At 35.1% G+C, this 12,064-nt stretch overlaps 1 protein-coding gene across 1 annotated transcript in view; it reads left to right on the plus strand.

Moving 5' to 3' along the window:
* LOC119838232 (lysosome membrane protein 2-like) overlaps positions 1-12,064 on the plus strand; it is a 31,173-nt gene that overhangs the window by 10,009 nt on the left and 9,100 nt on the right. Inside the window, exons 2-4 of the mRNA XM_038364084.1 lie at positions 4,823-5,053; positions 11,081-11,194; positions 11,695-11,839. Of these exons, the coding sequence (XP_038220012.1) occupies positions 4,837-5,053; positions 11,081-11,194; positions 11,695-11,839 (476 nt within the window). The 5' untranslated portion in view covers positions 4,823-4,836. The remainder of the gene's footprint in view (positions 1-4,822; positions 5,054-11,080; positions 11,195-11,694; positions 11,840-12,064) is intronic.

The following is a 12,064-nucleotide window of genomic DNA, read 5'->3' on the forward strand; positions in this document are numbered from 1 at the left end:
CCGTGCCTTTTTGTCATCTACCGTCAGATTAATTGATTATATTCATTATATGGATATTTGCGTTTAATTTTCTAACATTATAAAAGTTAAAAACACGCCTCACGTTTATTTAAATCAGGTTAAAATGCGAAACTGTTTTCTTATTATCACTACATAGTATCGAGTAAAGCCACTTCCTGCGTCTGTATGTACGTATGCTTAGATCTTTAAAGCTACGCAACGGATTTTGATGTCGGTTCTTTTTAATAGAAAGAGTGATTTAAGAGGTAGTTTTATATGTATCAGAATATGCGAAGCTGCGGGCGGCTTGTACCTATATAAATGCTTAGTTTATTTGTAAAAATCCCAGCCCTTAGGGACCTCAAAAGCATGACACGATCCGCGCACCTTCGTACGTACTTTGCATACACTGTAACCGACTTCAAAAATGAAAGTTATATAGTATTTTCTTGTGTTTGATTTTACGCGAGTATTATATATAGCATTTAGAAGTTAAATACTTTTTAAAGGATTTTAAAAGCGATTTATTCATTATATTGGAAGGGAGACAGTCTCTCCATGACCATGCTCGCTGTAAAGTGTTCGAAATGTCGGGTTAATAATATAATGAATAAATCGCGTTTAAAATCCGTTAAAAAGTTTTTAATTTCTAAACGGAAGTTATATGTTCTGCTGTATATTTTCAAGCCATGAACATAGTGCCATTGCGAATGCGCTGCTTACTTTAGGGGTAAGAGTTAAGGGAAGGATTGATGTCGAGAAAGGAGGAATGGACTAGGAAGGGTGAGGAAAAGAAAAGGAACATCCAGCTCCCCAACTCATCGTGCGAAACGCAGTAGCATGCTATTTCACGCCGGTTTTCTGTGGGTGTGTGGTCCCCGGTGCGAGATGGCCCAATTCGTGCCGACGCGTGCTCTACACCCACATTAAGTACCATTCTCACATTAACATTGCGCGTTATAAATTTCGTCATAATGCACCGGTCGTGACTATTTATTCGTTATATAAAATTTGACTTTTAACATTAATTACAGTTTATTATCGTCAGTGGAGGTTATTAAAAAAGTATTACTAGATGAAATGGAAGCAATAACTTTAAGATTATATTTTGAACATTATAATGGTTGATATAGATCGTATAATACATTATTTTGAATAAAACTTACTCATTAGTTAACCATACGGGATATATTATACTAGCGGGGTGCCCCAGCTTCGCTCAAGGTACATATATAGCCTATAGCACTAAGAGATCTATCTAGCAAAGGGTGAAAGAAATTTTGAAACCGGTCCAGTAGTGACAGAGATTAAGGTGTTCAAATAAACAAACAACCTCTTCAACTATATATTCATGAGTATAGACGTAGTGCATTATTTCTAAAGATTTATACCACAGCACATCACTACCTAGTATAAAACAAAGTCGCTTTCTCTGTCCCTATGTATATAATCTTTAAAACTACGCAACGAATTTTGATGGGGTTTTTTTTTAATTGATAGGGTGATATATGTATAATAATATCTATTAATATACTACGAAATAAAGCGTCTACGCACGCGCAAATGCTTGTTTTTCATATATCTATTAAGACCCCAAAGAGGCGAATTAAAAAAAAAATCACAATGCATTTACTTAAAAAAACTACCACAAGTCGTCCTTTCAAACATAGCTAAAAAATATGACCCACTTCTTCCCACAATCGACTAAAGGGACAATTATTTTATCATTCACACGGTTAAGATGAGTCTGTCAAGGTTCCGCGATTGTTGCCATGACATTGACGATATTTTATTGTACAAACATAACATTACCCCAATAATGTGATGCAAAAATGAGCTCTTTTCGCTTGGGAATAAGATTGTTTTTTAAATAGGACAGCGAAGGGATCTACTACTTTCTAATTCGTCTGGATTATAACGATAAATCTGATGTTTGTATTAATTTATTATGTGTTTTAGGGTTATGACACCGTTTTTTAGGTATAAATAATATTTTTTTTTATTAAAAAAGCAAAAAACAATACAACCTCCGAATTATGACAACGAGACCAAAATAGGACTACACGGTAGGCACCAGCTATCAAATAAAAAAAAAGCATCATCAAAATCGGTTCACTCAAAAAGTTATCAGGTAAAAAACACAAAAAATATAACATTCCTATTGTTGTCCATCTATTTTGTGAAGTCGGTTAAAAATAAAGGCCAAGATATTACTCAACTCTGGATGGATATGGCTCACATTCAGATCGGCCATCCGTGGAACACGACAATTAGCCGCCAAATTGTAATATGCTTACCTAAGCTTTCCATATTTAGCTATAAGCTAAAGTATTATAGTAGACGCTTAAAGCTTTCGCTTACAAAACAATTACGATATTGAGGCCTTCAAGAAGTCTTTATTGTTCTGAAAGGCGAGCAAATAGGGTTGCTGCTTTTGTAATGTTAAAAAAATCAATCACTCACAATAAAGTTTTTTGAAGAATCGTTGTGATTTAAAACTTGATGCAACAGAAAAAACGACAGGTAAGAGACACAAATACAAAAATGTGTAGAATGAAGCCGGTAAAGAATGAGACAAAAATATACGTACTTTTTTATTAATTCTTTTGTCGATTTACTGAAGTTGCACTTCTATCGTGTGTGATTCGCACACACACCTTTTTTTTTAATTTGGTCTTAATCTGACAATATGTAGTCAAACCGCCTTTTATTTTTGTAAAAATGATTAATTATTAATTAAATTGATACAGGCCCCACTTTTCCGAACTTTTCTTTTATGTCGTAGCGGGCCACTGAGCTGGTGGTTCGCCTGATGGTAAATGATCACCACCGCCCATGAACATTCGCAGAGGCCCACACCTCAGAGAATACGCAGCCCGCTTTTAAGGGATAAGGGATAAGGAAAGATTGATGGCAAGAAGAAGATGGAAAGAAGGAATGGACTGGGAAGGGCTAGAAAAAGAAATAGGCCTTTACTTTATTACCGTATTGACGAAAGTGGTCGATATAAAAGTGCGGAAGAGGTACCCTACCAACATAGTACCTAACACCACAACTATTGCGATTGTTTACGGGCGGTGGCTTCCACTTGTCTTTGAAATCCAGTACTTTCCTCATTTAGTCAAACAATTTAAGCCTGAAAGTGACTTATTATCACTACTATAGTTAATTAATATTCTGAACACGCTATATTCTTAAAGAGAAACAGACAGGGCTACTTTCGCATTCATAATAGTAGTAGGGGTGGCAACATTGAATTATAGTGTCAAAATTCCTCATATTTTATAGCTTTTTTAGTTTTTTTCTTCTGTGTACAACAAACCAACAATAATAAATCACAGTGTGCTATCTGGATTCGTTTCGATAAGCTATTTAACAGATATTTTTATAAATCACGCTAATATTATAAATGTGAAAGTTTGTTTGTTTGGATGTTTGTCCGGCAATCACGCTGAAACTACTGAATGATTATTTGGTATACAGACAGATTAAATGTTCTGTTGGGATAAAATAGGAATTTTGATGGAATGCCGGGCGAAGCCGCAACGAGCGTCCAGTAAAGAATATTTTTTTAAATATGATAGTTTATAAACAAATAGTCCGCCCCGGCTTTCTTTATGGTACAAAGAGCTGTATTCTCAGGGACTTAGGGATCGCGTAAGATCAATATATCCAAAGGTGAAATAATTTCTTAAAGCGGGCCAATAGTTCCAGAGATACGCGCGTTCAAACAAACAAACTATTCAAGTTTATGTTATCAGTAAAGATTGATTTGTGAATTCATAAAGACAATTTATATTGTCTTCAAAATCTTATGATTAGGAAATAAAAAACCTTGAAAAGGCTGTATATTACGTTAATACGACTTTATTATCACTGCACAGTAATGTTTTTCTTTAAATACACAAGGTCTGCGGTTATGTTTGTATGTCAATGAAATAAAACTACGCCGCATGTCTATCTGTGTTTTTTATCTATAACTGTATAATAATAAATCTATACTTATATAATTAAGAGGCACAGATAATAGAATACTGTATGAGAAAAAGTTAAAGTTGTGAATGATGTTTCTGACGATTTTTTAATTATCAATTGAAATACCATAAACAATTAATTATTTGAAATTTGAATAATTTAATGCAAAATATTTTATCAAAACAAACTCATTTATTGATATTATTAACATATATAATTATCTGCTTTTTAGCTAAACTATTATTTTTAACACGCACGCGTGTGCGAAGTACGTTTGGTATATTATTATTGTATATTATATATAGTACAATCCGGAGGTCTTCAAGAGAAAAGTGAACCTTCTAGAGAAGCGCGCTCCATCTTAGACCTCATCTCAGCTTACTATCAGGCGAGATTGTGGTTTAGCACTTCCCTACCATGAATAAAAAAAAAAAAGAAAAAAAATATTGCTTCTGTATGTTTGCATGTAACCGACTCCTTTAGACTGGATTTTGACCCACTTTAAACAGACAGATTAGGTTCAATCATGGATCGGTGACAATACAATAATTTCACGCGTTTATCTTATTATCTAGATTTGGATCGCCATGATTAAATAATTTCCTCACGTATGCTCTGTATAAGAGCACAGGTAACAGCGCTGCGCTGTCTTCGCACTAAAGTCAATGGTACTAATTCAATGTTTCAAATTGAATTTTTCTTAAATTTTTTCTTTGAAAACATTCCTATAATAGACAACTTAATAAGAAATGAATTTAATCGGTAAAGCATTCCTCGAATAATAGTGTGATCGATTTTTTTTTTTTTACATGGAATAAATTAAAATTTTGTCATTCCTCTTTTTCAGAAACCAAATTCAAGATGGCGGATGACATTCCAACTGTCAATTTAGATGACACGTCATCTGACAAGACAGATTCGCCCTCTGACAGCAATAGAGACTCACTCAATAGTCTATTGCAGAAAACCAAAGACAATAATGAAAACTGCGTAGACGACTGCGATCTAGGGAAGCAATGCTCTATGATTTGTTCGGATAGCTCAAATGAATCCAAGGCGCGAAGTGCGTTTTGTTGCAGTAAGTTACTTTATTTTGTATTTCTATAAGTAAATAATTTTAATAAAGATTATTATTATATAATAAATTATAATAGTACTCTATGTTTCAAACAAGTATTCCAATTTCATACAAGATGAATCGGATAAAATTTGAGACTTTTTCGACGGTTCAGTGGTTTAGGCGTAAAGAACAGATAGATAAACAGTTACTTCGCACATATTAGTAGGCATTTTTATAGTAAGCACGTGTAAACAGAATAATAATTATTCAAATCACGTAAGCAATTAATTCGGCGATTCAATGTCATCATTGTTCATGAAGAAACTGTTGAACATTTAAATTTTATCGCAGTAGCTTTCGCAACTCCATTCATTGAAAATGTAGTTTGTACGGCATGTTTGAATCTGTACAGAACATTGTAGATATCTCTAAAGACATTACAATTTTAAAGCAATAATATTCAAATTCAAATTTAAAATGATTTATTGTAATTCACAGGTTATAAGGAAATATTTTGCATTAAAATGAAGTTTACATTTAAACTCTCAACGTTTAAATGTTCGTATCCCGTAGGAATATCGGGGTAAAAAGTTGCCTATATGTTATTCCAGTTGTCCAACTATCTACGTACCAAATTTCATTGCAATCGGTTCAGTAGTTATTGCGTGAAAGAGCAACAAACACACACATCCTTACAAACTTTCGCATTTATAATATTAGTAGGATAGGATAATATAGTAGGAAGTAGGATTTCATACAGAGATAGGTTATAGTCTGGATTAAAACATGGGCTACATTTTAGCAGAGTACCACGCGAATAAAAGCGCATGTAGCAGCTAGTGATCTGCGTACTGTGGAAGACCTAAATTCTTTCTTATTATTTTAGTTTTTTTCATAGCGGATTATATACTAATCCAAAACATTTTAACTCTAATATCATCATCAGCCCATATATGTTCCCACTGTTGGGACACAGGCCTCCTATTAGGCTTCAGGCCATTATCCACCACGCTGGCCAAGTGCGGGTTGGCAGATGTCGCATGTCATCGAACTTTTTGATTCTTGGACATGCCGGTTTCCTCACGATGTTTTTCCTTCATCGTATAAGCAGTGGTGATGTTATCCACATGTGCAGATAAATTGAAAAATCTATTTATTTCCTGCACGCCTGCCCGGTCTCGAACCCTGACTTATCGATTTTGAAGTCCGAGGTTCTCACCACTGAGCCACCACTGCTTCTTTATAACTCTAATATCGCTATCTGTAAATAGGGGAAAGTTTATCGCCATGACCTATAATTATTATTATATGAATATTTGTTATATTCATATTGCGAGATTGAAATGAACTTGAGAGTATTCATACGATATTTTAGAGTTCCGTACGCACAGAGAGACATTTTCTACTTATGTCAAGTATTAAATATTGAACTAGGTTATTACATGAAAACAACCCTTTTTTTATAGTGGGGAAATCTTGCATAGATAGGCACTGGGGAAAAGACCGTGGGTTATGTCGGATTCCTACCGACTAAAACCCCACTGTGTTCCGTCGAGCCACATAAGTGACCACGGGTGCTTGTTAGAATTCGTCCGCGGAATATGAAAACAACCCTTATAATTTCATAAACATCACCACTGCTTAAAACGGTGAAGGAAAACATCGTGAGGAAACCGGCATGTCCAAGAATCAAAAGTTCGACGACATGTGACATCTGCCAACCCGCACTTGGCCAGCGTGGTGGATTATGGCCTGAACCCTCATAGGAGGCATGTGTCCCAGCAGTGGGAACATGTAAGGGCTGATGATGATGATGATAATTTCATAGACTTTTCTTAAAATTTTATGTAAGGACAGTTAATAAGTATGTACTAATAGTTCGTCTAATTTCATAGTTTATCTCAATAGCGGTAACCTTAAGAAGTGAAGTATGTGATCCAACTATGAATAGGATCGCCATACTGCCATATTGTGACGTCATAGCTGTGAATTCAAACGAAATTATAATCTTGGTTACGCTATAATGTTTGTATTGAAATCGGATTAAAGAGTCAGACAAACACGACTTTCTGTATAAATTGTACGTTTCAAATGACATGTGACGTATAAAGGTCATTGACGTCTCTATTCTTAAATCGGCATAGAATTCTGTAGTTCGAAATTCAAATTGCAATTTCTTAAAAAAAATTAAATATACGTTATTATAATCACAGATAACATAATGCTATAAGATATAATACGGAATACTTTTCGCGGGAAACCGACGCACGCTGCACTGATGTTTTCTTATTAATTAATTTGTTATTCAAATAAGATAGAGGCTTTGTTCTTCGAAGGACGTTGAATTTTAATATTTCGAATGTGTGAAATATTACCCAATTTCCTAAAATATTTATAGCATACTATTTTCCGCTTGCTTCGCCTGCGTAATCAACCTTTTTCTGATTTTTGTTTTTCTTCAGGCACAATAATATACTGTCTCATTCATAGAAATGGTAATGTTTGGTAAAAATTTTATTCTGCATCATGTATCCCTCTCTAGTATTGTACATGGCTAGAGTTTGTTTGCTTAAATCTCAGGCTGGTCCGATTTGGATGAAATTTTGTTCAGAGATATTTTGAGACCGGAGAAAGGAAGATACGGACGGATAGCGGAGTCTTTCTAATAGCCAATAGGGTCCCGTCTTAATTTTTGAGTGCGGAACCTTTTAAGAAAATTATTTATAAGTTATTATATAAAATTCTCGGTTTCACCGATTCTCATGAAGTTTTGTTTGCATAATATATAGGTCTGGGAATAGACCAGCATCTATTTTTCATATCCCCAAATGATCAGAGTACGACAGAACAACGTTTGCCGCAGAAAGTGCTTTATATCAGTACTAGCTGCGCCACGCGGTTTCACCCGCGTAAGTCCGTATCACGTAGGAATATCGGGATAAAAAGTTGCCTATATGTTATTCCAGTTGTCCATCTGTCTACGTACCAAATTTCATCGCAAACGGATCAGCAGTTTTTGCGTGAAAGAGCAACAAACACACACACATCCTTACAAACTTTCGCATTTATAATATTAGTAGGATAGTAGGATAGGAAGGTAGTGTTATATATGTATGCACTTAGATTGACATCAGAGCCATTCGAAGTTTATTAGAATGACGTATTAACCACGTCACAATAGTTAGGCTGTCGATTGTATGCATGCACTAACCTAGTTTTTAATTAGGTTCGGTGACACCTAAAACGCGACATAATATAATAGCAGATCCACAGATAACATAATACTTTACTAGTAGAAGTGACTTAATAAATGGCCGAATTAGCAAGAACTACTTCTGAAGAAGTAGTTTTCTACTAAACTTGCGACTAATTAATTTTAATGTATACTAATAAAAATGTAATCAAGATTTTGTTTGTGAGGTCCTGGACTTGGACCTCAAGTACATATATAGCCTCGGCAATTATCATATAAAGAACTAACTGTTGCCCGCAGCTTCGCCCACGTAAACTTTCATCCCCTATTTTATACCTTTTATTTTATCCTATTATCCTACTAATATTATAAATGCAAAAGTTTGTGAGGATGGATTTATGTGTATGTGTATGTATGTTTGTTTGTTACTCTTTCCGGAAAAAACTACTGAACCGATTGCAATGAAATTTTGTACGTAGATAGCTGGACAACTGTAATAACAGATAGGCAACTTTTTATCCCGTTCTTATGGGATGCAGACTTACGCAGGTGAAATCGCGGGGCGCATCTGGTATGTTTTATTTATCGAAATCCTTTCACAGCGGATGCCCACATCATAGTGGCTTTCTGAATGACAAATTTCAGCCCGATCGGTCCAGTAGTTTGGGCTGTGCGTTGATAGACCAGTCAGCCAGCCATCTTTGTCATTCCAGAAATTATAATATAAAAAGTAATTGACATCCAAAGGTTGTTGAGATTAGTGCGTTACGTTACGTTATGTGTTACGTAACTTACTGGTTATACCTACATTTAGTAACTATTTGGTAATCTGTACTACTACTAAAAGCTGGACCTATATTGATGAAATTTTTTAGCACATCAGGTACGTCACTATCAGCCTAAGTTTTGAATTCAACTGTATTTTTTGGGTTTTAAAGAAATTTGTTTTTCTGGGTGAACCGCCTCTTTCGAATTTCGTCTGATTCTGACAGTTTGAAGGCAGTTTAGTTTTTTGTTGTAATTAACTAGCTTTCCGCCCGCGGCATTGCTCGCGTAGTCGCAGGAAAGATAGACCCGTTTTGCTCGCGTGTTCACGTTCCCGTGGGATTTCCGGGATAAAAACTTTTCTATGTCCGTCTTCTGGGTCTAAGCTACCTCTGCACAAAAATTTCAGCCAAATCGGTAAATCCGATCTTGAGTTATAAATAGTGTAACTAGCACCACTTTCTTTTATATATATAGAAGACTAGCTGCGCCCCGCAGTTTCACCCGCGTAAGTCCGTATCCCATAGGAATATCGGGGTAAAAAGTTGCCTATATGTTATTCCAGTTGTCCATTTGTCTACGTACCAAATTTCATTGCAATCGGTTCAGTAGTTTTTGCGTGAAGGGCAACAAACACACACATCCTCACAAACTTTCGCATTTATATTAGTAAGACTAGTAGGATGATCATGCCCATATGTTTGTCATTCAACCTAATTACCTTACATCACGCTGTCCATATAGCCAGAGACACACGTGTGACTGTTGTCATAATATAATCAGGTCGATTGTATTGAAATAATGATAGACCATATTAATACATCGATCGTGAGAAAGACAATGTAAAAACACAGATAGATGTATAAACGCGTGCGCATACAGAATCAATTTGTTTTATCTGTATTTTTGGAGTATTATCTAATTTATCTGTGAAATGACTGTCGTCACCGTCGCTTTTTTTATGACAGAGCAAGCAAAGGAGCTCTGGTCCACCTGATTCTGTGTAACACTTGGAATAATATGAAACCTTTAGAATATACCTGGGCATCACTTTTAATAGGTTTCGGGATATATAACGATTAAAATTTAGAAAAATCACCACCGTTGTCAACAATGACAACTCGACATCTTAAATTGTTAACCATTTCAAAGAGTTGTACTATATAGATGGTACTGTACCAATATTTTAGAAGGAGTAGTTTTGATTTGGTTTATTCCCGAAAATCCTGTGCGACATCTGGGATAAAAAAGCATACTATTTTATATTACGATTTAACCGGTACGGGTCGGTACGGTAATACGGTTTTTATAAGAGATAGACATTGTTATGACACGAGAAACAGAAGTTAAATTGAAATGCCTGTTTTCCGGCTTAGTAAAGTAAAAAATTCATTTATGGAACAAGTATAGCTTGTGCTTCTAGAATTCATAGAATCAAATCGTTTAGTAGTGTTAATTCAAAAACTGTATTAAAAATGTATTAGTTCAGAGAGCCTACTATAGCTTTAATGAACATATGGAAGATGGAATGGAATGTTGTCGCTTAAGAACCACAGGACAGTTCTTTCGCATCATTGTAAATATTTGTACATATTTACATATTATAATGTAGAAATAAAACGTTTGATATTATTTAAAAAGAGCAATTACAGAGTTTCTTGCCGGCTCCTCTCTGTAGAAACTGCTTTCCGAACCTTATGAGAGTATTCTTAAAATCCGTCCAGCCATTCGAAAGCCCGGGATTTAACATAAACTATAAATCATAATAATACAGAAAATAGAGAAAAACTTATTTATTAGTTGCTATTTTTATAGCGTACTTCCAAACCTACAAGATTATACTTTTATGAAAGTTCTCAATAACTAATATGATCTACTAGCGGTCCACCCAGGCTTCACCCGTGGTACATATATAGCCTCAGTAAATTGGTTATCTAACACTGAAAGAATTTTTCAAATCGGACCAGTAGTTCATGAGATTAGTGCATTCAAACAAACAGACTCTTCAGCTTTATAATATTATTATAGATAAAATATTATATATTATAGACATATCACTCTTTAAACGTGTTTTCTTTTACTTTCAGATTCCATGGGCCAATCCGTGTGGGGAGTTATTCTTATGATACTGTCAATAAGTGGTTTTATTTATTTTAATCCCACTGACATAATGTTATGGGAGAAACTAAATATGAGACCTGGTGAGTCTTTTTCTTATCTATTTATCAGCTTTTACCCGCGGCTTCGCACGCGTTAAATTTGAAGTAGTTTAATAGAAGCTATTATGCATATAGAATCTTAATCGCTCTATTAATTAAAAAAAAACTATCAAATCCGTTGTGTAGTCTCAAAGATGTAAACATACTAATGTACATATATAATATATAGGCACAGATTTTACTTTATACTATGTTAGTATAAATTATTTGTAATGGGTAAAGAATAAGGAAGGATTAAAGATGAAGGAATGAAGTAATGGTCTGGGAAGGGTGAGGAAAAGGAGTCGACCACCACTCACGATACGAATCACATTCGCGTGCTACTGGACGCCAATCTTCTGTGGGGGTGTGATACACCCCCGGTGCGAGCTGGCCCAATTCGTATCGAAGCGTGCTCGACTCTTTTCCCAGACGGTTTTATTAATCTGTGGCCTATTTTATTGGGAATTTTTTCAATCTGCTTTTTCTTTATGTTCTGACAGGTCTCCCGCCTTACGTATGGTGGTCTGACCCGCCAGACCAAGTACGTACGAGGGTGTACGTTTTCAATATTACGAACCACGATAGGTTTCTGGCGGGTCTGGATGACAAAATCAATGTTAAAGAAGTAGGACCAATTACGTATTTGTAAGTAAAATATATTACATCCTACTTAAATTTAGAGGCTTCCTTATTATTAAGGAATATTTGTGTGGATGGATGTTTGTTATTCTTTCACGCGAAAACATCTTATCGTATATGAAATTTCGTGCAGAGACAGATTATGGTAGCATATAACCTACTTTTTGTCCGGATACTACGCAAGTGACACCCGGTTATTTAGTAGTTACTATATTGAAATTAAGACCGCCT

Source organism: Zerene cesonia, unplaced genomic scaffold (assembly GCF_012273895.1).
Source record: "Zerene cesonia ecotype Mississippi unplaced genomic scaffold, Zerene_cesonia_1.1 Zces_u001, whole genome shotgun sequence".
In the NCBI taxonomy this organism is placed as follows: Eukaryota; Metazoa; Arthropoda; class Insecta; order Lepidoptera; family Pieridae; genus Zerene; species Zerene cesonia.